This window comes from Piliocolobus tephrosceles, chromosome 15 (genome assembly GCF_002776525.5).
Source record: "Piliocolobus tephrosceles isolate RC106 chromosome 15, ASM277652v3, whole genome shotgun sequence".
NCBI lineage: Eukaryota > Metazoa > Chordata > Mammalia > Primates > Cercopithecidae > Piliocolobus > Piliocolobus tephrosceles.
The window spans coordinates 27,121,275-27,146,811 of record NC_045448.1 but is presented as its reverse complement, the minus strand read 5'-3'; the positions used below and the strand labels follow the sequence as shown (position 1 = coordinate 27,146,811).

Genomic DNA, 25,537 nt, shown 5'->3' with positions numbered 1-25,537 from the left:
AAAAAAAAAAAAAAAAAAAAAGAAGAGGAAGAAAGTCACCTAGCAATGGGGAGCAGACTTCTGTCAAGCAGTAGAGGGCATGTGGGCAGGAAGACAAAGAACCTTTCTTAAAGGGATAAATGAAAATGGGTCCTGGGCTTGTTTTGGTGACAGGCCATAACTGGGTGGAGGTGGAGTGAGGTGAATCGGGACTGATCTCTAGAGCACCAGAGGCAGTCAGTCCCTAGTCTGGAGCTGAGTCTGATAGCTCTCAGTGACAGGCAAAGAGCCGTCAGTCTGACCTGAAAGTTCCACCTGCGCCATCTTGATCTAAAAGCTTGGTCCCTGTCACCATTTGACCCTCAGTGCTTGACCAGGGTCTCCAGGTGGTGGGATGCTTTGGAGAAAGAAACAGAGGCACAAGACAGAAAGGAGACAGGAGAATGCTGTGTGCCAGGCGCTGCGGAGGTGCCCAGGTAGCAAAGGCATAGGTAAGACTTAGATGCTGTCCACTTAGGAGCAACTGAGGTTGTTGGAGAATGGGACACAAGCCTCCAAATAGAGAACTGTCACAAGCCGGGACAGAAAAAGTGCCAAGGGGCAGGAAACAGGGATGATGTATGTTCCAGCTAGGAGGAGAGAAAAGACAGCTGGCTGAGGGAGGCAGTCAAAGGAGAGGCTGGAAAAGACAGAAGCTGAACAGCACTGGGGCGGGGGTGGGGATGGGGCTGGGGGGCAGGAGTCAAGAACAGAGACAAGGCAAGGAGAGAGATTTCAGGCTCAGGAAGAGTGGTCTGTCTCAGTCTCCTCAGCTATAACACAGGAATAACAGGACTCTCCATCCCACTTTACGAGGATTAAGTAAGTCAATGCGTGTAAACATTCTAGAACAGTGCCTGGCAAATGGTAAATGCTCAATCAACGTTAGCTCTTTTTTTGTGTCAGGAAAAAATGGGACTGAAATTCAGAGAAGTAGATTTTGGACAAATTAGGGAGAGGCTCAAATGATTGGTTATGAAGTTTTATTGCAAGTTTTTGAGTAGAAGCATATATGCATACACAAAAGAAGATATTGTGAGTGATAATATTGAATACAGTGTCAGAGCACAGGCAGTGTAGCCCCAGCTCCTCCTGTCACTATCTATGACCCAGCAAATCCCATGACACCACTGGGAGTCTATGTGTCATCTGAAGTTCTTTCTAAATTCTACATTGCAAAGTGACGCAGTCTTGGGCTCTGGTGGTGACAGTGACCATGGATAGGCAGGGAACATTGTAACTGCGTGGTGACTGCCTGAGTAATGAGGAACCAGATGAAGGGAGACACAAGAGAAGATTCCAGCATTTGAACCAGGATGGGGAAGTCGGGAAGAGAGCAGGTTTGGAGGAAAGAAGTGATCGTAGTTTGAACATACTGAATTTAAGAGTAACACATCCAAGTGGAAACCAGTGTCCAGGATGGTTAGCAATGGGGACCATTGATTTTTCCACCATATGCAGGGTAATAGGTGGAAGCCATGAGAATGAATGCCATCAAATCATCAATGCAACTCTGAACCATCTTACCTCCGATATCCTATGACCCGGAATGTGACCTTGATGGCTAAGAGAAATGTTTGTGAAAAGACAGGATCAGGCTGGGTGTGGTGCCTCAAGCCTGTAATCCTAGCACTTTGGGTGGCTGAGGTGGGAAGATCACTTGAGGTCAGGAGTTTGAGACCAGCCTGGTCAACATGGTGAAACCCCATCTCTACTAAAAATACAAAAATTAGGCCAGGCACGATGGCTCATACCTGTAATCCCAGCACTTTGGGAGGCCGAGGTGGGCAGATCCCATAAGGTCAGGAGTTCGAGACCATCCTGGCCAACATGGTGAAAGCCTGTCTCTACTAAAAATACAAAAATTAGCCGGTGTGGTGGTGTGTGCCTGTAATCCCAGCTACTCAGGAGGCTGAGGCACGAAAATCGCTTGAGCCCTGGAGGCGGAGGCTGCAGTGAGCCAAGATTGCGCCACTGCGTTCCAGCCTGTGCAACAGAGTGAGACTGACTCAGGACAAAACAGTGGGGATGGTGGTGAAAATGCTGGAACAAACAGAAACGGAAATTTGTAGTTGCCCCTTAGAGCCCTGGGGATCAGCACACAGGAGATTTGAAGGAAATGTTCACAGGAGATCCTGATTTCAAAGAAGTTGTCCATGGAAGGCTGCAGCTTTGTCCCTGGTCTCCAGGCTCTGGCTCTGGCCCTGGCAGGAAGCCAACCCACTTCCCCTCCAGATTGCCCCAGCTGCTGCTATGGGTTTTCTTTCTCTGCTCTTCTCCCTCTCTTTGCCCTTAGGAGGCCTCTCGCAACCTGAAAAGTCACCCCAGCCATCTTGTCACTGCCAGTTGTTACCCATTCCCTCGCCTACACTCTGAAGTTCAAAAATCTGTGTATAATTTAAGTGTATCAAGTAAAAAATGTTGGCTTTGAAATATAGTTGCAGTAGGTTGCATTTCATTTGCTTTTATGTAATTAAAAGACCTAGGAGCTGTCATGAATGTTTGTGAAATCACAAAGGTATCAGTGGCCCTGAGTTCACCAGGGAGGACGCTTCCCCTTGCTGGCTTGAGTTGGCAAACAGACTGCAGTGGAGACTAAAGTTAGAGTGCAGTGGTAGTGGTGATGGTGGCAGTGACATTCTGGTGGTGGTATTGGCAGGCAGCCATACATTTCCAAAGCAATTGGTAAGAGTTCCTGACCCCCCAAAAAGCTAAGTTCCTGGTGGCACTAGGACATGATCTATTTTACAACCTCTCCAAAGTGGGTAATTTCCAAGGATCTAGTGCCAATTGGCCCTACGAGGCAATTAACTCATTCATTCAGCTTCACTGACTGAGCAATGAGTTCATGACCAGGGTCAGGACAGCCGTGGGCACCAGCAATAAGGAGCATTTTATGTCTAGCCTCTCTGTCAGAGGACTGAATATTGGGAGGGAAAAGGGGGGAATAATACGATTTGGGGCCTGGTGATGTGGCTCACGCCTGTAATCCCAGCACTTTGGGAGGCCGAGGCAGGAGGATCACTTGAGGTCAGGAGTTGGAGACCAGCCTGGCCAGCATGGTGAAACCCCGTTTCTACCAAAAATACAAAAATTACCCCGGTGTGGTGGCACACTCCTGTAATCCCAGCTACCCAGGAGGCTGAGGCAGGAGAATTGCTTGGACCTGGGAGGCAGAGGTTGCAATGAGCTGAGATTGCCTCACTGCCCTCCAGCCTGGGTGACAGAGCGAGACACATATCAAAAATAAAAAATAAAAATAAAAATAAAGGTGATTTGGACTTTCGGTCATGCCAATCCACATGGGAATTCAAGTTTGTGGGGAGTCTTGAGCAAAAGCCCACTTTTCTCCAAAGAGATACACTTTACTTTTCCTTTTAGCTCTTCCTCCAGGTTTAAGACTTTAGTAGCCCACCTCCCTGAACCCAGTCCCCCTTCTCCCAGGTCTTGTTGCTTTCTCACTCCTGAGCCTAATTCTGGCCTGTCCTTTCCTTGAAAATGTCACACTAATCACAGATATTGAGCTCCACAAGTGCCCCCCAGTCATTTCCCTCCACACCCTCCCAAATCCCCCCAGGATGAGGCTGTGCCTGTCTCACTTCCCAAATAGTTCTTTATCCAAGCTTGGTTCAAGATTTGTCAGTTCTTAGTTAAGTCTAGTTCAGTCTCATAGACTGTTTTTTGTTTCAGTTCTTCCAGGCACTGGGCCAAATGACCCATTCAAGGCTGATAAAGACTCACTGACCTAGGCACAGGAAGTTCTGTGAGGTGAATGAATTTCTGGGTGGTCCTAAAATAAATCCTTTCCCTCTTGTGCCTAACCCTAGGACAACCTACTGAGTCCAGTCTGACCTGGAACAGGGAGTGGAGGTAGGAGGAAGAGGTGACACTGCTCTTTCACCAGTTTGGAGAAACTTGGTGAAATCAATTACCTGCTGGGCCTCAGTTTTCTTCCTTTTTTTTTCCCCCCCCGAGACAGGGTCTCTCTCTGTTGCTCAGGCTGGAGTGCTGGAGTGCAATGGTGCAATCTCAGCTCACTGCAACCTCTGCCTCCTGGGTTCATGCAAGTCTCCTGTCTCAGCCTCCTGAGTAGCTGGGATTACAGGCGTGCACTACCAGCTAATTTTTGTATTTTTACCTGAGACGGGGTTTCACTATATTGGCCAAGCTGGTCTCGAACTCCTGACCTCAGGTGATCCACCCACCTTGGCTTCCCAAAATGTTGGGACTACAGGTATGAGCCACCATGCCTGGCCAGTTTCCTTCTTCATGATTCTGAAGGCCCCTTTCGGCTCTGATAGTCTAGAATACTATGCACCTGGGTCAATTGGTTTTAAGCACTTCCAAGGCTTTCTTTCATGTCATTTTCAGTCTAGAAAGTTTAACTTCCAGGGCCGGCCTAAAGGTAGAGCTTATTTTTAAAAGGGAGGGCTAGTTCTGATTCAACAGTAGACCCAAGTGTTTGGTTGGACTTGGATCTGCTTCAAATTTCCAGGAGACACGAAGCATAATGATGTGTAATCCTTAAGACCTAGACCCTTACTCTCCCAGAGGGGAGCTGGAAACAGACTGCTAACTGAGAGATGCATAAGGCAGTACCTGTCTGGGATTTCACCAGTGTTATGTGGAGGGGATTCGGCTTTCTAAATATGAAGCTTCTGGGAAATATTGAGTGGGGGCTGGTGGTGAGGTGGTGGTGAGGTGGGGGGAGGCCAGGGGAACTACAGACTACTAAAGGCAGGGATTATGTTTAGGAGTCACCGGGCTGAAGCCCTGGGGGACAAACTGTTGATGGTCCCAGATCAGGGAAGGCCACTTTGGGATAGTGCATCCCCAGCTCAGTGCACACGGGCGGCAAACTGGTCCCCTGTCCCAAGCTTATAGCATCTCCTGTAGAGTTTTCTTTGGCTCCGAGAAGCAGAGGCCTCCCCTGAGCCCTGGCCCCCCTCTACCGCAAAGCAACTGGCTTCCATTACCCCTGACAGCTCCAGAGCAACAGCCCAGCCCCCGGCCCCGGCCTGGCTCGGTGCCGTTCCCTTTTATGGTTAAGTTGAGAGAAAGCATGGAGTCGGGGGGGAGAAAGTTCTGGCTGGGCAGAGGCTTGGAGAGTTCCAGGGTGCCTCTCCCCTCGCCAGAGACCCTCGGGTACCCGCAGCCACCGCTCTTCGTTCTCTTCGGCGACCTAATCTGTTCTGAACCCAGGACCCCTCTTGCTTGTCCCAGCCCTTCCTCCCCTTCTCCATTTCTCCCCTTCTCCCTCCCTCACATCCGGGGGGTGATTTCCCACTTGGCCGAAGTCCCACGGTTTGGGTTTTGATTCCGGGAGGGTCCGCCCTATTTCCGACGCCCAGCTCCGGGGGTAGGGTGGAGGGAGGGAGCCCGGCTAAGACAGACCCTGGTCAGATCACAAAAGGCAGGATGGTTCTACTTGGTTGCATGTGGGTCACAAAGGCTGGCGCCGGAGAAAGGAGCACCCGGCAGCCCCAGCCCTGTCCCCATTCTACAACGCCTCCCACTCCTGTCCCCGCCGCCCGAGCCAGGGAGAGGGCACTGAGGGCAGGGCCCAAAGGAAGCACCTGGTTGGGCCGGGCCGGGAAGCGAAGGGTGGACAGCAGTACCGAGGGCCGGGGCCGGAAGGGGGTTGGAGTATCCCGCCGGCCTCGCCGCTGCACCCTCGCCCCAGCCCCCTCCCCGGCCCCGGGGAGGCGGCCACCACGGCTTCGTTAGCCGCTTCCCGAGCCACGCCAGCTGCGGCCAGCTGTGCAATGCCGGGCCCAGGCGCGCGTCCGCGGCCCCACCCCACCCCCTACGGCTGGACCTCCCACCGCAGCCGCTCCCGTGGCCCCGCCCCAGTCGTGGCCGTAGGGCGCCGCGCGGAGCCAACGAGATGGTGGGGCTAGAGAGGCCGTCCCGACTGCGCCCCCCGCCGGAAGCGGCTGGTTCGGGCCTGTGCTGGCGCTACGAAGTTCCGGTCCAGGTCTCCTACCTCGGGCTTGTTCGCTGGCGGCGTCGGAGCCGAGCCGGACTGGTCAGGTGAGAGGCACGCAGGCGCCGTCCCACGGGCCAGTCCCGCCGTGGCCGTGGCCGTGGCCGGCCCGTGGGGCAAGGACGGGTCCTTGCGAGGGCGAGGAGTGCGCCAGCCCGCGCGGCTCAGCCCCTCTCTCCTCCGCAGGATGATCACGGACGTGCAGCTCGCCATCTTCGCCAACATGTTGGGCGTGTCGCTCTTCTTGCTTGTTGTTCTCTATCACTACGTGGCCGTCAACAATCCCAAGAAGCAGGAATGAAAGTGGCGCTTTCTCCGCCCCAGGTAACGGCCCGGGGCTGTAGCGCCCAGCCCCCAGAGCTGAGTGGCGAGGCCGCGCCAGGGGTAGCAGGGTTCGAAACTTCCAATCAGAAAGTGTCGGGCCAAGCCTGATACAGTCCAGAACTGGTCCCCTTTATCTGCACAGAGTAGAGAGCGCGCTGTCCCCTCCCCGTAAACTGTTTCCTGCTAGAATGGGAGTGGGTTTCCTAACCCTCACAGCCCCCATCTTGTCCTCAATAGGTAGATGCCCAAGTTGGGAGTATAGTTGTAAGGAGGCACTGACACCGGTAGGAACGAAGGTACCGAAGGTACCATCCAAGTATAAGGGTTTGGGCTCTTAAATAGCTCCAACTTTCCCCAGGTTGTTTAGACCTTATTTGGGCGAATGTTTTTGGTGAGGGGGTGACAGATGTAGAATTTTGTTTCCATGTTCTGAGGCCAGGGGTTGGCTGCTGACCCAAGCTACAGAGAAGGAAGAGGGGGGCTTTGGAGCCAGCCTTAAGTGTGGGTCACAAGTATAAAGGGAATATGGATAGACGTTACTTCCTGAAGGATTCCCCGGAGGAAAGCTGCAGCATTTTCCTTACCTCAGGTCTTTCCCCCTCTTTTCTAGGGTTCCAGGACATAGTCTGAGGCAAGATGGAGGGTATGAGGGGCCTTCACACTTCACTTCATCCCTTCTACCCATCACAACATACAAAGCAACTACACCTGGATTTTTCCAAACAACTTTTATTTCCTCAAAGTCTTCCTTAATCCTATGGAACAAGAAGCTGCCACTGAATAGGGCCCAGCATAGGGGCTTGCTTTTCTACTCCCTCCCCCCAATATAAAAATATAGATTTTTTTTGTGGTCCCAAAATCTTGTGCTGTGGAGGGAAGGAAGGGGTGGCAGGTCTCTGTTTTGCTCTGTCTCAAGGTGCTGCTCTTTAATGCTTTGGACAGCTTGGCTGGCATTCCAAGGACTTAACGGCTGTCACATGGAATCAGCGGCCTGGAGGGGAACTAGCATATTTCCCACGTGTTACCCCATCTTGGGGCTATATCTTGGGCTTCAACATAAAGGCATTATCAGACCCAGGGAGAAATAGTGAGTGGGGGAGATTTAGGGACAAAACAAACCTCAGGTTGGCCCAAGGGACCCCCGCTGTAACAATTCCAGGATGGGGAGTCAGACAGACTACAGGATATAGGAGAAAAGGCAGGGGCAGAGCGGGGCCGTGGGGGCCTGGCCTGAGGCAGCCTGCAACAGAGAAGAGAGAGGAATCAGGGCTATGAAAACTCTGCTCCTCTACTATTCTGCTAACCCGGGGCTGGAAAGTGAAAGAAGTGGAGCAAGATGAAGATGGGTAAGGATGGGCAAGTTGGTTACTGCACAGTGGTCTCCTGCTGGAACCAGCCAGCTCCTAGGCCTTAGGCCCTAACTAAAAGTTGTTTTCTTTTCCTTTGGATTGAAGACTGTGGCCATGGTGGGGGAAAAAAAAATCAGGGACTAGATTCTTAATGAAAGTACATTTAGTCTTAGTGCTCAAAAGGAGTAGGGAAGGCAGAAAATTATTCTGAATGACAGAAATGGGAATGAGGGGACAGAAGTGAGGGGTGGGGTGAGGGACTGGACCCAAGTGCTCACCCTGGTTTAGCAGAGCAGGGTCCCGGCTACAGCTCACTGCTCTCCCTGGTCCGGGGGGTAGGGGATGTGGGGCCTGAAGAGCCTTTCATCCCTCTGCGAGTCGGCGGTGAGCCCCGGCCCAACCTGGGCCTAGCCTGTGTGGACAGGGTTTGTGCTAAGAGGCTGGATTCTTCCATGAGTTTTTTGCTTTTAGTTTGCTTCTAGAGTTTCCATGCATTAGAGTGTTGTAGTATAGGGATCAGTAGAGGTACTGGCACATTGAATTCTAGCTGAGAGGGTGAGGCACGATAATAGCCAGAGAAGTCCTGGATTCAGTCCATGACTGTGTACTCCAAGTCTATAACTAGGGGTGGCAAACAGATCCAGCATTTAACTGCCATGGCTACACCATGACTAAGGTCTGGGTGAGTAGAGAAATAACTGTGTAGAAAGATAGTGAGGGTTGGTAGACCTCTCTCAGAGCCCTCTATGCCTCAGCCCCTGCCAGAGCAGTGTACACTTCACCCATCCAGTCAGCTTCTGCCTATACTCAACTTTACCTAGCATGGGGATCTGGACTGAATCGGAGTTGGTGGCAGGGCTGTTCCTAGCAGCAGCAACCAAATGTGTTACCTGGGGAATCCGGGACCCCTCCTGGCGGAAACTCTCCTCGGGCAGGTCTGGGCAGAAAGAGAGGAGAAGCTAAGGGCAGGGGCAGGGAAAGCCAAAGCTAGCAGGCTGAAGTTGGGGTATATCTGGCAGGGACAGGTTGAAAGCAAGCAAAGGACCTGGCTGATGGGGATGGTGGAGGGCAGGAGGGGGACTGGACAGACAGGCACTCAGGCACCAGAGAAGTTCTCTGATGTGGCCAAGCGTAGAGGCAGTAAAGCAGTGCTGAGCATTTTCCCTCCCACTACCCAGAGGAACAGTGCCTTGCTGGGTTCTGCCAGAGTAGTTGTGCTGAAGACCCAAAAATATTACCTGCAATCGAGTCTTGATGCAGGGCATCCGAGCTCCAGTCCCTAGCAGACCTTTCTCGATTACCATGACAGCCTCTGGTTTGTCCCCGGAGAACAAGAGTGAGCAGCCGCTCCCTAGGGAACAGAGGAAACTGATCAGGGTAGGGGTCACAGAGAAGAGGAGGTAACTTCCAAAGGATCAGGGTTTCTCAACCTTGGCACGTTGACATTTTGGGTGGAATAATTCTTTATCGTGGGGAGTATTCTTGTGCATTGTAGGATGTTTCCTCTAAACAATATATGCTGTTTCCTCATCTCCCCCCTCAGTGTAATAACCAAAAATGTCTCCAGATGTTGCCTGGGCAGCAAACTCACCCCTGGTTGAGGCTCTAGTCTGGTCCAAGGGGTGGAGCAGCAACTCCAGGCTAGAATCGGAATGCACCCAAGCTTAAATCCTGTGTCAATTTATAGGCCGCAGGGCCTACCCCAATCATATGTTTAGCATTTGAGGATCAAATCAGCTCTACCCAGGACTGGTGGGTTCAGTGCTACCCATTGAGGAGAGTAGACAGGTTGGGAGTAGGGGTCTTTGAGTGAGGTAGAACATGTTGGACTACAATCTTAAAATCATTCCCATCCATTTCTTTATACAGCTGGGTCTGTAATTTAAAGGAGAAGAGATGGCTTAAGTTTTGTGTGAATGATACGGCTACACACAACATTTAGCAGTGTTGACAGGAGAAAGACCTGTCATGCTTTTTTCATTCTCCTGTTTTGTCTAATGTTGCCCAGCTCCTGGAGTCAGGGAATTTGCATAAGTAGCACTTTGCAGGTAGACAAAAAGTCCTCAGGTTCTTCAACTGTAAAAATGAGGATTAAATGAGATTAAATGTGTAGAGCAGTGCCTGGCACATAGTAAATGTTCAATAAATGTTAACTATTGTTTTATTACACAAAGACATTAATCAATTCCAGCTTCCTATACAAAGGCACCAGTGTTAGAGGTTTAGGATACCAAGAGGACAACTGATGCCCCTGGTCTCCCAACTAGGCTTAAAGAACCTGGGCTGGCCATGGAGGAGGCTGGCAAACCCAGATTTCAGTGGCAGCGGGTACAGACCTGGTATGTTGAGTGAATCAGGCAGTAGACAGGAGCCCAGCTTGTGTGAGGAGGCTGGGCCAGAACTAGTAGGAGCTGGGGACGGAGCAAGGCTGCCTGCAGGACGATGGGTCAGTGGCTGCTGCCGCCATCTCCTGTCCTGGCTTCGGGGCTCTGAGTGGAAGAGATACAAGCAGATAAAAGGGCAAATAAGTGGGGCACTATGAGGCAGCCTTCACTGACTTGCGGGCTTCCCTGGTCAAAAGATGCCGTTTTTCAAGCTTGTCATCAGACCCACATCCATCTCCTGAAGTAACTATTAATATAAGATGGGTAGAAAGATCTACTGTTTATTACAGTTATCCATTCTCCACCAGCCTTCATCCTGCCAGTTTGTTGTTGTTTGATAAAAGGTTTCCACTCTGTCACCCAGGCTGAAGAAGTGTACAATGGCACAATCATGGCTCACTGCAGCCTCAACCTCCCAGGCTCAGGTGATCCTCCTACCTAGCCTTCTGAGTAGCTGGCACTATAGGTGCACACCACCATGCTCAGCTAATTTTTGTTTTTTTGTTTTGTTTTTGAGATGGAGTCTTGCTCTGTCGCCCAGGTTGGAGTGCAGTGATGCGATCTTGGCTCACTGCAACCTCCTCCTCCTGGGTTCAAGCGATTCTCCTGCCTCAGCCTGGGCAGGAGAGTAGCTGGGATTATAGGCACGTGCCACCATGCCTGGCTAATTTTTGTATTTTTAGTAGAGATGGGGGTTTCACCATGTTGGTCAGGCTGGTCTCGAACCCCTGACCTTGTGATCCGCCCACCTTGGCCTCCCACAGTTCTGGGATTACACGTGTGAGCCACCACACCCAGCCTAATTTTTGTATTTTTAGTAGAGACGGGGTTTTGCCATGTTGCCCAGGCTGGTCTTGAACTCTTAGGCTCAAGAGATCCACCCACCTTGGCCTCCCAAAGTATTGGGATTACAGGTATGAGCCACCGCACCTGGCCCAGTTCATTCTTTTGGCAAAGAAGTTAGTGAGCTTGGCTAACACAGATTTCCTTGGTTCCCCTCTTACCACTAATTGCTTCTCTTCCAGCTGTTCTTCCTGCCCCTTAAATGTCAAGTCTTCCCCCATCATTCTGTCCTTGAGCCTCTCTTGCTCTACTTACTCTTAAACTCCCAAGTCAGTCTCTTGCCCTTTTCTCCTGAAATCCAGCTCTAATTGTCCACTGGAAATTTCTTCCTAAGAAAGTCCCCTTGACAAAACAAAACTCATTCTCTCCCTTTCTTTCATTCTCCCTGTCTTCATGCAAAACCCAACAGCTAGAAACTTGTTTCATCTTCCTACTTCTCCTCAGATTTGCATTTGTGTAATCAAATCCTACAATTCTATCTCTGCATTCACCTGACTTTTCTTTTGGAGACAGGGTCTCACTCTGTCACCTAGGCTGTAGTGCAGTAGCATGAACATTGCTCACTGCAAACTTGACCTCCTGCATCCCAAGTAGCTGGGACAACAGGCGCATGCCACCAAGCCCAGCTAATTTTTAAATTTTTTGTGGAGATGGAGTCTCACCATGTTGCCCAGGCTGGTCTGGAACTCAAGCGATCCTCCTCCCTTAGTTCCCAAAGTGCTGGGATTACAGGGGTGAGGCATTGCACTGGGCTTGAAGATCTTCTAAAGGATGAAGTCTAAACTTTTGAATACTACACATTCAAAGCCTTGCCCACTATAGTTCCAGTGTACACATCCTTAGTAGGATGCTGATTTGATGCTTCATACCCTCTGCTATAGACCCTATGGCTATTGGTTGGGTGTGGTTCCTCTGGAACTGTTAACTTTTCTAATGAAATCGTGACCATCTTTCATGTACCATCTCAAATGTTACCTCTCTGAAGCTTACTTGACCATTACAGGCAGCATTAATTGTTCTCTCCTCATTATCTTCATTCTTTGTTTGTGTGTCTAGTAGTTTATGGTTTCTGTTTAATTAAGTTAGTATGTGTAAAGTACTTACAGGCACAGAGGACTCAATAAACATAAGCTAGTATTTTTTCTAACTGGAACTTGAGTTTCTTGGGAGTAGGGACTTTGTTGCCTCTAACACTATATATCACAGTGCCTGTAAAATACTGCCTGAAAAACCAGAGACCTTTATCAATGTTTTGTTTACTTGAACAGCAGACACCCACTATACACCATGAGCTGGATCAATCATCTCTGGGAGTCTAAAGCATACAGTTATATCCTTTGGGGCAGCTGTCTCTGGTCCACTCATGTCTAGAGACTTAAACTACTACAAGTTCTGAAGGGTGGGGCCCGGGGGGGCAGATGGTAAATGGATGGGGTGGGGAGGCTTGCAGCTTTGGCATGTCCTTCCTCATCAGAGGAACAGCAGGTGCCAAATGCTCTCAAACCGATGGACTATTAACTTTTCATAGAACTGAATTCACCAGAGGTGCCAGCATGCCAACTGACTGTTAATAAACGTGTTGGATATGAAAATCCTGTAACTTAAGAAGTGACAGTAACTTCATCTTCCCAGCCACACTGGGAATTAGCAGGCAGTGACAAGAATACTTTTGAAAGGTCCAAGCCAGGTCAGGCATGGTGGCTCACACCTGCAATCCCAGCACTTTGGGAGGCCGAGGCAGGCGGATCACCTGATGTCAGGAGTTCAAGACCTGCCTCACCAATGTGGAGAAACCCCGTTTCTACTAAAAATACAAAAAATTAGCCAGGCGTGGTGGTGGGCACCTGTAATCCCAGCTACTCCAGAGGCTGAAGCAGGAGAATCACCTGAACTCGGGAGGTGGAGATAGCAGTGAGCTGAGATGAGCCACTGCACTCTAGCCTGGGAGACAGAGTGAGACTGTGTCAAAAGATTCCAAAAAAAAAGATTCCAAAACAAAATGGTAAAAAAAAAAATCTGAATGGAAAAAAAACCTACTTGTATGAATAAAGAAGAAAGGGAGAGATCTCAGGATGGAAGCTACTATGAGGAGATATGCTGGGTACCAATTATAGGTTAAGACGGTGGTCAAGAGTCAAAAACGCCAGGCACAGTGGCTCACGCACCTTGGGAGGCTGAGGCGGCTGGATCACTTGAGTCTGGGAGCTTGAGATCGGCCTGGGCAATTTGGCAAAGCCCCGTCTCTACTTAAAAAAAAAAAAAATAGGTGTGGTGTGCACCTGTAGGCCCAGCTACTAGGGAGGCTGAGGCTGGAGGATCACTTGAGCCAGGGACACAAAGGTTGGAGTGAGCTGTGATCACGCCACTGCACTCCAGCCTGGGTGACTGAGTGAGACTCTCAAAAAAAGAATCAGAAACAACCAGATGTTAGGGAGCTAGCAAGAGTTGGCACAGGTTGCCAATAGGATAACAGAAATCGAGACTTGTGTGGCCATAGTCAAATAACCTAAAACATTAGCTACCACCAATGACAGAGATAGTCTAGGGCCCAAATCCAAGTAATTCTGTGATTAAAATGGATGTCAGGATGATGTCCAGTTGACAGTGCACAGTAGGCAGAAATCATGAACTTGATAGAGGAAATAGTTTAGATAATTTGAGAAACATCTACACACAGAGGCATGTTGAAACCGTATTAAGGGACAAACCTTCACCCTACCCCAGGAAAGGGTAAAAGCAAGCGAGAAAAAGAGCAAGAGTGCAAGAGTGACGTCATCAGCTCTGCTTCCAGGGGTTATGAAATGGTATCTTATGGTAACCAGCCAGATGTTCCATTTTGGGGGTGGTAGGATAGTACTGGACAAAGGTCTGAGAGGTCTGAGGAGAGACCTCCCCTTGAATTAGTCAGAATGGGTGTTCTAAGGTCTCACCATTTACAGCAGCAGTTATTTGACTTGTGCCAAGACCCTGTGTGTCATCCTCCCTGAACATCTTTGGAACTGTCCTTTGATGTAGCACTCCAGATCTCAGTGAATCCCTGGGACAATCACAGACCTGATTTATGTCCTCTGAGGGGTAGAAAGGTGAGACAAGCATTCATTTGGTTCCCAACTTCTTGCTTTTTATTCATTCAACAAATACTTGCTGATCGCTAAGTGCCAGGCACAGGACTAGGTGCTAAGGGCATAAGTACATGTGTTAGGAGACACTTCCTGAAGCTTTTGTTCGCAGTGGAAAAAGTAGCCTTAAAGCCCTCTTAATTCCTCTGTCTTCTACCATCACTGAATCCTGCCACTTCTAATACTTATCTTTCCTTTCCACACGCTGGTACTGGCTCTGGTCATCTCACCTCCCGTTTCCTGTCCAATATGTACAGTTCATAGACAGTGTCTTACACAGTCTTAGGTTTATTCCCATTCGTGGACACACACAATTGTTGCCATTGTCTCACTTAAGCTCATAATCCTTGTTCTCAAGACATTTCAGCTAATTCTCTCTTCACCTAATCTCCTTGGTGATGGGCTTGGCCTTTTGCATATCCACCTAGGTATACATGCTTTTTGTCCTCTCCACCCACCAGCTCTGTTCCTCCTCCTGGCTGTCATTTCTCACTTTGGGAATGTTTCTGTCAAACTATTGGCTACCTATTTTCCAAATTATTTCTTAACTGAACATTATTTGGTTAATTACTCTTGTGTTTATCTACCACAGTAGTTCCCCAAACCCCCAGGATGTTTACAGTGTGTGTGCGCTCTCATGTTGTATTTACTGTCCTGTTTCCCCTATTAAGTTTCAAGTCAATCAACCAGGAATTACTTGGTACTGACTGTGCATATTTTCTATTGGTAGGGGGAAGTAACAGAGAAATAGAATACATGTCCTTCACCTCAAGGAGCTCAATGCAGTGTTGTGCACTGGAAGTGGGGCAGGGAGGATGTCAATAAAATAGTGATTAAAAAGTGCCTAGCCAGGTGCAGTGGCTCACGCCTGTAATCCCAGCACTTTGGGAGGCCGAGGCGGGTGGATCGCCTGAGGTCATCAGGAGTTCGAGACCAGCCTGACCAACATGGAGAAACCCTGTCTCTACTAAAAATACAAAAAAAATTAGCTGGGCATCAGGCGCATCCCTGTAATCCCAGCTACTCAGGAGGCTGAGGCAGGAGAATCACTTGAACCTGGGAGGCGGAGGTTGTAGTGAGCCAAGATCGCGCCATTGCACTCCAGCCTGGGTAACGAGCGAAACTCCACCTCAAAAAAAAGCCTAGACGGGCACAGTGGTTCATGCCTGTAGTCCCAGCACTTTGTGAGGCTGAGGCGGTGGATCGCCTGAGGTCAGGCGTTCAAGACCAGCCTGGCAAACATAGTGAATCCCCGTCTCTACTAAAAATACAAAAAATTAGCCGGGCGTGGTGGTGGGTACCTGTAATCCCAGCTACTTGGGAGGCTGAGGCAGGAGAATCGCTTGAACCCAGGAGGCAGAGGTTGCAGTGAGCTGAGATTGCACCACTGCACTCCAGCCTGGGTAACAGAGCAAAACTGTCTCAAAAAAAAAAAAAAAAAAGAGGGGCCTAGAATATTCCAGTGACAACCTAGAAAAGGCTCTTTACTATTTCCCTTTGTAGTGAGGAAAGAACTTAGGATGCTGATGAAAGAATTCCCAGGAACTATGAGTTAAGAGCTAGAAGAGGCTGACCAAAAAAGAAAGAGGTTAGCTGCAGTGGCTCACACCTGTAATCCTAGCACTTCGGAAGGCTGAGGTTGGTGGATCACCTGAGGTAGAGTTCAGGACCAACCTGGCCAACATGGCGAAACCCCATCTCTACCAAAAATACAAAAATTAGCTGGGCGTGGTGACGGGTGCCTGTAATCCCAGCTACTCAGGAGGCTGAGGCAGGAGAATTGCTTGAACCCAGTGGGTGGAAGGTTGCAGTGAGCTGGGATTACACCACTTCACTCCAACCTTGGTGAAAGGGCGAAACTCTGTCTCAAAAAAAGAAAGGAAAAGAAATAGAAGAACTTTATGTAGATTTACCATGGGAAACTAGGCATACTGGAGCATGAGAAGATATAAGTTGGAATAGCTGTGCAATCTTGGAGAAACCATTCTTAAATAGCCTCAGTTTCCTTGTTGGAAAAATGGAAACACCATCCATCCCATAGGGTCCTTGTGAGGATTAAATGAAATTTATATACGTGGTATTATCTCGTTCACTGTTAAATGCTATGTAAATATAAGGCATTATTATTACTTTATTTTTCAAACACAGTGCACAAGTGTCCTTTCCTGATGAAGATAGACTCTCAAAACAATGGGGCTTGGAATACAAGCAGATAATCAAGTTGCCTGTCAGGGATAGAATATCTCAATGGTCACAGCTGGTAAGGACCATCACCCTCTCCTCCATGGCTTCTCTCACTAGCAGTCAGATTGACACAGCCACTGACACAGCACATGTCTGGTCTGTACCAATAGCTAGGGTGCAAGCTAGGAAAAGCTAACAAGGATGAATATGCTGCAAGACTTAGCCCCAGCTGACAAGCCTGCATACTCTGGGCAAGATTTCTGTAGTGCAGAGGCCAGTACAATATTGATTTGTGGTTTCCAGAAGTGGCACTACAACAATCTCTTCCCCTTTGCAATCCAGGTTACTCCCGTTAATTTCCTCTTTTTCCCTAAAGGCCCATCTGTTTCTGGTATATAATTTTGACCCAGAATCTTATCAGGCAGGGTTTCATTAGGCAAAACCCAGGGGGGTACTAATGGACAGCTAAGCAGCTGTGCTCACTGCTGGAAAGAGCTAGACTGCTACATTTTATACCTAGAAAAGAAATTGTCTGCAGTTGTTCCATTTTTCTTTGGAAGAGTTAGAATCCTTCTGATATCACTCTCTTTTCTTGATTTGAGGCAGAGTCTTGCTCTGTTGCCCAGGCTGGAGTGCAGTGGTACGATCTTGGCTCACTGCAACCTCTGCCTCCTGGGTTCAAACTATTCTTCTGCCTCAGTTACCTGAGTAACTGGGATTACAGGTGTGCACCACCATGCCTGGCTAATTTTTGTATTTTTAATAGAGACGGGGTTTCGCCATGTTGGCCAGGCTGTTCTTGAACTCCTGGCCTCAAGTGATCTGACTGCCTCAGCCTTCCATAGTGCTGGGATTACAAGCATGAGCCGCCACTGTGCCCGGCCTGATACCACTTTCTTAGTGAGCTCTGAAGCCAGGAACAATTTTAGCCCATAAAGACCACAGATAAGATTCCCCATCATTCTGTAGTGCTGCAATTTGGATTCTCAGGACATTCCCTTAACTGCCCCCATGAAGACAGACTGACATTATCCTTGACGTGGAGGCTCCATGTCCTGTTTGGCACTGCTTCAGCTAGTGTTTCATCCCTGGAAACTTCCCTGGCTCCTAGCATGCACTAAAGCCCAGATACCCAGACTTCCCCCTCTGGCCACACACAATACCACTCTGGAATCATGCCGCAGGGAACACCAAGGTCGTAGGAGAGGCCACAGGTTCTGCTACAAACTAATTTTATTGATTCACCCCTTGGTCCTGGGCCAAGAGTATATCTTCAAGCTCTTACTTCCCCCAGCAGTGCCCCAGACAACCAAACACATGTTGCAGGGGCTCCCAGACTGGCTTACCTCTGACGGGGCCCAGCACCCGGTGGGTGACCTTTTGGGTACTAGAGCCCAGGCCTGGCAGCCCTGCAGGCCGACTGCCATGAAAAGGAAAGCTGGGGGAATTCTTCATCTGTGGAGAATTTTGTTGGCTGCTGCTGCTACCACCAGCACTTGTGCCAGTGCTAAAACTTCGTGCCCGGCTCAAGGTGTTTTCGGAGCAGGAAACAGGCAACCCACTGCAAAGAAGCAGATGCCAGTTAAACCTGGGCCAGGAAGGTTGTGTCCTAAGGCTTTCCCTAGGATCTGCTGCTCAGTAAAGCTTCACCTCTGGGGTAAAAAGGTACAGGGACCCATTCCAAGGGAGAAGTGGGGAATTCATGTCTGTGGATGAAGTATCTATCTAGGGAATACCAGCTAATCTCAAAATGTCGTAACAGCCATCCCTGAGCAGCTTTATCTCCCAATGAATTTTCCCCCTACTGCCTTGGCACTGACCCTTGAACTCACTTCAGTCAGTCATTCACAACCGTTGGAAGCTGAGGCCTGCCCCACTGCAATTATATTTGATTCTGTGCAGGGCTCTACAGCAGTGAATCCCTAGCCTGATACTCAGATCTCTTAGAGGTATGTAGCTCAGAGTAAAAGGGAAAAGGATCCCATTCTCAAAAAATAAACTAATCTTACTAATTTTAATTTACCCTGGAAATATTTGCCATTTGAAACTTTAAGGAGGATGGAAAAGGAATATAAATCCCTTTGAACTCCTAGCTCTAGAGCCCTGTTCCACTGTCCTACCCTTTCTCCCTCCTATTTTGCTGGCCTTACTTGTGACTTTTGGGTGGAGTTCGAGGGCCCCTCTTCTTGCTGACACCCACATTCAGAGTGCTGCTTAGGCCTCGGCTGTTGCGTACATGTTTCAGCATCCAGGCCCGTAGATTAGTAAGGCTGCTGTGCTCTGACAGTACAATTCGGGGCCATGGATTACATTCCGCCATGTCCAGAGCTGCGATGGCCATAGCTCGTCCCACCTGTGGGGTAGTCCAGTTTGGCTCAGCATGCTGGTCCTCCCATCCAGGCTGCTACCTTGGGGTGGGTACACAGCACAGTGGAAGGGAAGGGGGGGGCCAGACCTATACTTTGCTCATTGGATGCCCTAACCTTTGTGCCCAGGCTGTTTATTGCAAATGGATTTGGAGCTGTTCCCTAAACTACCACCAATTTGGAGGCCCTCTTCCATTATGAGGGGCAGGGTGTGTCCTTTCTGGCTGGCACCATGAAGGAATTCTCCTAGCAGGAAAGAGGTTTGAATCCCTTCTGTAACCTGCAGCTCTTTCTGCTCTCTTTTTTCTTTTTTTGAGACGGATTCTTGCTCTGTCGCCCAGGCTGTAGTACAGTGGCGTGCAATCTCAGCTCACTGCAATCTCTGCCTTCCGAGTTTGAGTGATTCTCCTGCCTCAGCCTCCCAAGCAGCTGGGACTATAGGCATGTGCCACCATGCCCAGTTAATTTTTGTATTTTTAGTAGAGATGGGGTTTCACCATATTGGCTAGGCTGGCCTTGAACTCCTGACCTCAGGTGATCTGCCTGCCTCAGCCTCCCAAAGTGGTGAGATTACAGGCATGAGCCACCACACCTGGCCAGTTCTGTTAGAATAATGGGAGTCATCAAGACCACTGCAGTCAGGGTGCTTTTGAGCCCAGGAATTAATAAACCCAATAGAATGAGAAAGACAAGCCCAGAGGCAAAGAATCTGACTCAGAGGTGCTAGGGGATTCTCTGTGACGTGGGGTCAGATACAGTGCCTGTTCATCCTTTCAATACTATTATAGTCATAGTTATGTTCCTGTTAACTGAGGAAAATAACCATAGTGGTGCGAGGGCCATAGTGATGAATATCTCTTCAAAGGACCTTAGAGTCAGGCATTAGGAGCGAAGGCCTTTCCAGGCTATAAGGGTTCTCCCTTTTCCCACTTACACCATGTATTCATACCTGCTCAAATAGTTCCACAGTGTATCTGTAGGGGAAAGCCGGCGGGGGAGGGGGGCTGGCACGCCCATTGTCATGGCAGGCAGCAGGGATGCTGTTTACTGAGCGTCCAGTGTTGTAGTTGCATTCAAGTGTGTAGCTAAGACATAAAGACCTTTATCAATGTCCCGCCTAAACAGATATCAGGACAGAACCACAGAGAACAGCTTATGTGATCTAAGGAGGCAATCACTTGGAAAAAAGTGAACACAAATGAAAGTGCTAATAACCCATAGCAACTAGCAGCTGACCCTGGTACTGTACCATATACCCAGGGAGTCCCCCAAAAGTAGAGTCCTAGACTAAGGACAATAGTGCTAATTGTGAGGTTCTCTTTTAAGAAGACTCAGGTGGTCCCCTCCCTCTCAAACACCCTGAACCGGGTATTGTTTTCTTTTTTTTTTTGAGATGGAGTTTCGCTCTTGTTGCACAGGCTGGAGTGCAATGGCGCGATCTCGGCTCGCCACAACCTCTGCCTCCCAGGTTCAAGCGATTCTCCTGCCTCAACCTCCTGAGTAGCTGGGATTACAGGCATGCGCCACCACACCAGGCTAAGGTGTTTTCTTTAGGGAAGCTATTTCATCAACTATATCTCAGCTTCCACCCAACCTGTGGATTATCCCTGAGGCTTTGTAGATTGCAACACGGCCGCTTCCCTCTTTAGACTGGCCATCTCTACGGTCTCGGGCATACATATTCTTCTCTGAGAAATTGCAGCCCTGGAAGTCGAAGTGGGCTGAGTTCAAGGAGATGAGCTTTGGATACAGCATGTTTTCCACCTGTTTGGGGAAGAAAAGTCAACTCAGAAGGAAAGACAGAAGGGACAAGGGGCAAGGAAGAGATGGCAAGTATGCGACCATGTGACTTAATACACAGCAGATACCATCACAACCATTAACAGTAATCAGTGCTGCTTGAATGCTCAGTTTGACATTACTTCTAGGTATTGGGAAGCAACTCTTTTTTTTTTTAAAGCTTTCAGCTTCTTCCCTCCAACCATGCAAAATTTTCCTTCTCTGGATTCCTAGACTCTAGCGAAGACTATAATGCAGTTAGCTTGACCCTTAAAAAAAGATCATGATGTAAAAATTGAGACATAAGCCCTCTGTGCCATCTCTTCTTGACCCTTCAAAGCTTTTTCAGAGGTAGTCTACACAGGCCTTCCTGCCAGAAGGCTACCTAAGGCTATCTTCCCTCTGTTCATGGCCCAACCCCATCTCCTAACCTGCAACATTTCGCACACTCACATGACTTTCTTAGGACTCCCACCTGGGTGCTCTCATCACTAAAGCTGTTTCCGTACATGAAGCAGCCCCTTTTGGAAGCATGTCCATGCAGGTCCACATAGTAAGCAACGCCACTCTCTTTGGGGGGGATGGTGTCAGGGGCTAGCTCTTCAAGCGCTGCAGACTGTTGTGGCATAACCCACACACTGTTGAGCTTCTGTTCTGCTGGCTCTGTTTGTTTCCAGGCTTCAGCGTTATCCATGTCAGCTGAGTGCCCACACTGAGCTTCATTTTGGAGATTGTTGGCTTTCTCCAGGTCAGAAACAGGAGCATCAGGAGGGAGACAGGGACTGGGCTGGTGCTCAGAGGAACTCTGGGAGTTCAGACGAGAGTGCACATGGTGGTAGAGAAGCACAGCTTTGGCCCCATAGATGGCCGGGTGCAGGATGGCATCAGGCTTCAGGTACTGACGGTTCAGATTCACTCCACGTGAGTCTGTGCTGTAGGAAAACAAGGACTGAAGCAGGTCCTAGAGGACTGGACCAGTGAAGGAGACACTAGTGTAGATGAGAAGGAGACCACAGGAGACTGACTTATCAAATGTGAGACTGAAGCTGCGTTAGGAAAGAAAGAATTGAAGACAGGGCCTCTCTTTGATCTGCTGTCACCCTTACCCCATAGAACCCTAAGGAGCTTCTTCAGGGTAGCTGCCTCCACCCAGATGGGCCTGCAGTCATCCTAGTTTGGTTCCTTTCTGGGAGTGCCACTAGATATGATCTCATGCTTTCTCAGGAAGATGAGATGGGCTTGCCTTTATTAGGGTGCAAGAGAACTGGGAACACAGGAGAAGCCAGAAGGCTGACAGAATTTCACTGAGATGCAGGGCATGAGGGGGAATGGGAACAGTCCAGATAGGCTGGGGAAGCCACTTACCGGTAGTGTCCCCGAACGACACCATCAGGGTTCAACATGGGAATCAGCTTAAAGACGAAGAGGCGACGTAGGGTTTGGGCCCGGGGATCATCAGGTCGGAGGATGAAGTCCAGAAAGCCATTGAAGACAAAGCTAGATGGAGTCTCCCCTGGGTGTACTCTACTGCTTAAGAAGAATATCTGAGGTAGAGAGGAGAGCAGACATTAAGTCAGTTACATTATGGTTCTACTTTGACAGTATATGGGGGTTGTCATGGATGAGGCAGGAATAGCTGCTGGATTTCCAGTTGGCTGAGTCTGCAAGTGGAGCAGGGGCCATCACCCTTGCCACAAGCTGCCGGCAGAGGCCGTGTCCAAGATGCCTAGAGATAACATAGTCTTTAGCTATCAACAGTACCTGATGCTAGCCAAAGGCCAAAGAACTACCTTTATGCTATTTCCACTCACTCTCTTGCCTGCGAAACGGAATGGTCGAGGGGTGCTGGTATCAGGAAATAGCTGCTCTAGACGGGGCTCTCGATCTTCTCGAAGGCCATGGCAGGAAGTGATCGTCAGCAGATCTACACGAAGTCCATCCAGTGAATAGCAAAGGAGCTCCCGATGGTAATAGATGGTATCCAGGGGGCTACATGGAAAAAATAATTAAGCCAGGAGAAGTCCCTAAAGTCCTAGTAAGAGGTAGGCCTTGTCACCAGCCCAGGATTTGCAAAATCTGGTCCTTCACCTAACCTTTGGGGCCTTATAGTCCCTCACAATGTTAAATGAGGCTAAGGATTTGAGTGGGCTTACACTGCCAGAATGAAGAGTACAGGACAGGGTGAACTTGTTTTTCCCCAGTTTGTGCCTTCCTAGAATACTTTATGTAGTTGGAGTTGTTCTCCATGGGGGCAGATAAAAAAGGTGTACTGAGTCACACAGTGCTGGCTAAACTCTGGATAATTGATGGGAGTTGGGCTTCTAAGAGGTCTGAACTGGGCAGGTGAAAGAGTGGAGGGCAGGTGTTGATATGCTGAGATCAGGGTCATACAGAAACATAGTTTTCAAAGGTACCCGAAGTCCTGTCTGTACATTCTGTACAGAAAAAAGACTGATGAAAGTTTGGTTCAGAGCTCTAAGGGCAAATTCCAGAGGTAGTGGAGGTGCTGTCTGATCCAGGACTGTGTGGCAGGAGTAAGAATGGGGCTGGCACCTGCTATGGGTGGGGTGGTTTTCCGGAAAGCGCTGGTCTAGCTGGTTTAGCAAATCCTGGCAGTCACTGTAGGAGAAGGGGTAGCAGAAGGCGAAGAAGGTGGTGGCCCCACGGCCCTCCAGGAAACGGTGAACAAAGGATAACACAAACTGTGTCTCTGTCATCTGAGGAGCAGAGGAGGAAGAGGGAGGGGCAACGTGCCACTGTCAGAACTGAGCTCCTACTGGGACCACCAGGAACTGACCTCACACCCTTATCACCTTTACCAACTTCCCTCCCTCTGACACTTTCTATATGAAAAGTGGCTCCTTCTAGGCTTCCTGAGGCGGGGGCTCATCTTGGACTCCAGCTAACACTGGAGAAAAACCTGATACTTAAACCTGTTGTCCCACCTGCCTCATACTTGTATCAAGGACAAAAACGCTTTACTTTCCTCTCTACTTTTAGCACCCAAGTCTTTCTTTCCTCCTCATGGAGAACTTACCTCAAAGGTAGGCCGGTCTCGAATGCGTTCCCAGCGTGGCCGGGTGGGCAGTGTGCGCACAAAGGGGGCCATGCCCTGGGAATACAGCTTGCTCTGCTTGTTCATGTTCATAATGTTGATCTTGATGAGTTTTCCTGGTGTTCCTCCCCGGACGCTGAAGTAGAACCATGACCTGAGGACCAGAGTAAGAGAGAGGTATGTGGAAGGGTTGGAGATAGGATCTGTGGGAGAGCTGGAGCCAGCCAAACTGGGACAGGGCTATTTGGCAAGGAGAAAGGAGGGAGGATGGGTCCGAAGACAGGTAGCATGCTGCTATGAACAGGTAAGTCAGAGGGCTAACTGAAGCATGGGTTTGGAACCTTCTTCCACCCTCCATTTCGTTCCATATACCTGTTCCCATTCTCAAATTCCGTTTCAGCACAGTCTGGTCGGGTCCACACATTGAATTCATAGTCAGGGGAAGAGGCAATGCCACTGGTCAGGGCTGACGCCCCACCTCCTACCCCTTTCCCATCACTGGACAAAGATTTCACCTTCTCCACGTGGGCTAGATTCCCTGAATCAAAGCGAGAACTGAACAGCAATCCCCCACAGCGCAGCTCCATGGTGGGGCTGGGAAAGCATCCTCTTGCCCCGCTCTGGCCCTGAGAGCTGGGGAAAAACAGGGTTAGGTTAAAGAGGAAAGGGAAGAGTTTTCTGGGTATCTCTGGCTATTCTTAGGGAGTGCCCTATAAAACAAAAGGCTCTCTCCGTCTTAGAAAACACAGAAGTGGTCTTCCAGCAAAGGCCAAGAGAGAGCAGCACTTTGTACGTCAACACTAAGGGTTGTAAATGACCTAAAGGGACCACATTTTACTTTAGCTTGGCTGTTCCCAAATAAAACACAGTGGCTTAACTATGTTGAAAAACACTAAACTCTCAGCTGCTTTGCAGCCCAAAGATTAGAGAATATAATCAGAGAGGTCGGATTTCCCAAACCTAGCCAAGACACACTCACCACTATACATGGCCACCTTTAGAGATGGGCCGTTCTGGATCTCTGGCTCTGCACTCTCCAGCACAGAGCAGAGAGAGGAACGGAGGTTCTCAGTGTAAATGGGTAGTCCTCTCTCCAGCCTCTGTCCTCAAGTACTGAGCGGACATTCTCGTGTTGCTCCCCTGAGCCCTGTAAGGGCTGGTTCTTCCTTTTTTGTTCCTACCTTATGCCTAGTATGGAGGAAAATTATAACAGCGTGGCCTCTGCCAAGCCAAAGGCTACTGGGCTCACCTAGCGACAGGAGCTCCATTCCAGCCAGGGCATGGGTATGTTTCCAAACCCTTCCGCCCCGTAAGCACTGCACCCTGCGAAAGCTACCCTAGTAGTTGTGGATGAGTAATGGGTGTTCTGAGCACCCCTAAAAGAGGTGGTCTGCTAGAGTACCACTCGGGGGCAGGAGGCTGGCTTCTCCACCCTCGACTCGCGGGGAACCGTTCACACCGAGCGGGCTTGTCCTGGGCAGGGTGGGACTGGGAGGCATGGGAGGGGTCGAGACGGACTCCCGCGGCAGGGGGTTGGGCAGGGAGGGCCTAGGAGTCAGAGGTGAGGCCACGGAGCTGCGCGGGGTCGGCACCGCGGAAGCCAGGGCGGGGGAGGGGGACGGGGGCGGGGTGGCCTTCGAGGGGCTCGGGCTGAAGGGGCTGAGAGAAGGGGGCGGGGCCGGGGCTGGCGGGGCCGGGGCTGGCGAGGCCCGTAGTCCGCGCAGAGCCCCTCACCTCTCTCCGGGCCGGTGATCCCGCTCCCTCTCCCGCTAGCGAGGCCGCACCTCGGGCCCCAGCACCCGGGCCCTCCACCCGGGTCCCCAAAAACACCCGAGCGCCGCGGTGCCGGGACCCCGCTCTGCCAGGAAACAAGAAGTCTCTCGCCTATTGGCCGCGGCTGCAGCTGGCGACCCGCCCAGTAAAGCTCGCTACCATTGGTCAGCTCGCAGGGTTCCTCGCACGTTAGTGGGTACCTGAGCGACTGTCGTTTGGGGACTGGCCGCCAGGCGCGCCCGGAGGGTTCTGGCGGCGACTTTCAGGAAGACGGTTAACGGCCTGCCTGCCAGGAGGCGGGAAAGATAAAGTGGCAGAAACTGGGACTCAACTGCGAAATAAAAACATCGTGTGAAG

General features: G+C 49.9%; 2 protein-coding genes across 4 annotated transcripts; one reads left to right on the top strand and one right to left on the bottom strand.

Moving 5' to 3' along the window:
• Window positions 1-5,889: 5,889 nt before the first annotated feature.
• On the top strand, window positions 5,890-7,187 carry OST4 (oligosaccharyltransferase complex subunit 4, non-catalytic). Its single transcript, XM_023229911.1, has 3 exons — window positions 5,890-6,051; window positions 6,191-6,328; window positions 6,939-7,187. Exons 1-2 carry the CDS (start codon window positions 5,906-5,908, stop codon window positions 6,303-6,305), a joined length of 261 nt encoding a protein of 86 aa, XP_023085679.1. The 5' UTR covers window positions 5,890-5,905; the 3' UTR covers window positions 6,306-6,328; window positions 6,939-7,187.
• Window positions 7,038-25,312, bottom strand: AGBL5 (ATP/GTP binding protein like 5). 3 transcript variants are annotated; one of them, XM_023229908.2, is made up of 17 exons: window positions 25,142-25,312; window positions 23,780-24,040; window positions 23,390-23,561; window positions 22,906-23,069; window positions 22,164-22,341; window positions 21,718-21,896; window positions 20,828-21,284; window positions 20,168-20,337; window positions 19,523-19,658; window positions 18,358-18,560; window positions 17,554-17,768; window positions 13,835-13,972; window positions 10,014-10,166; window positions 8,916-9,028; window positions 8,568-8,614; window positions 7,956-8,089; window positions 7,040-7,568 (listed from the first exon to the last, which is right to left on the bottom strand). In XM_023229908.2, the coding sequence occupies exons 2-16, from the start codon at window positions 23,992-23,994 to the stop codon at window positions 8,041-8,043; spliced, it is 2,589 nt and encodes an 862-aa protein (XP_023085676.1). In that variant the 5' UTR covers window positions 23,995-24,040; window positions 25,142-25,312; the 3' UTR covers window positions 7,040-7,568; window positions 7,956-8,040. The 3 variants fall into 3 exon arrangements, with proteins under 3 accessions (XP_023085677.1, XP_023085676.1, XP_023085678.1); XM_023229909.1 differs by lacking the exon at window positions 13,835-13,972 and having other exon boundaries at window positions 7,038-7,568; XM_023229910.1 differs by lacking the exons at window positions 7,040-7,568; window positions 7,956-8,089; window positions 8,568-8,614; ... (1 more) ...; window positions 10,014-10,166; window positions 13,835-13,972 and having other exon boundaries at window positions 17,423-17,768.
• Between the last annotated feature and the right edge of the window lie 225 nt (window positions 25,313-25,537).

Excerpts from the sequence above, each read along its gene's own strand:
- OST4 (XM_023229911.1), top strand. The coding sequence starts at position 5,906 with ATGGTGGGGCTAGAGAGGCCGTCCCGACTGCGCCCCCCGCCGGAAGCG. Across the intron at positions 6,052-6,190 it reads AGCCGAGCCGGACTGGTCAG|GATGATCACGGACGTGCAGC; the intron begins GTGAGAGGCACG and ends TCTCCTCCGCAG.
- AGBL5 (XM_023229908.2), bottom strand. The coding sequence starts at position 23,994 with ATGGAGCTGCGCTGTGGGGGATTGCTGTTCAGTTCTCGCTTTGATTCA. Across the intron at positions 22,342-22,905 it reads AACCACCCCACCCATAGCAG|CCCCCTGGATACCATCTATT; the intron begins GTGCCAGCCCCA and ends TTTTCCATGTAG. Across the intron at positions 21,285-21,717 it reads GTCGTTCGGGGACACTACCG|CACAGACTCACGTGGAGTGA; the intron begins GTAAGTGGCTTC and ends GTTTTCCTACAG.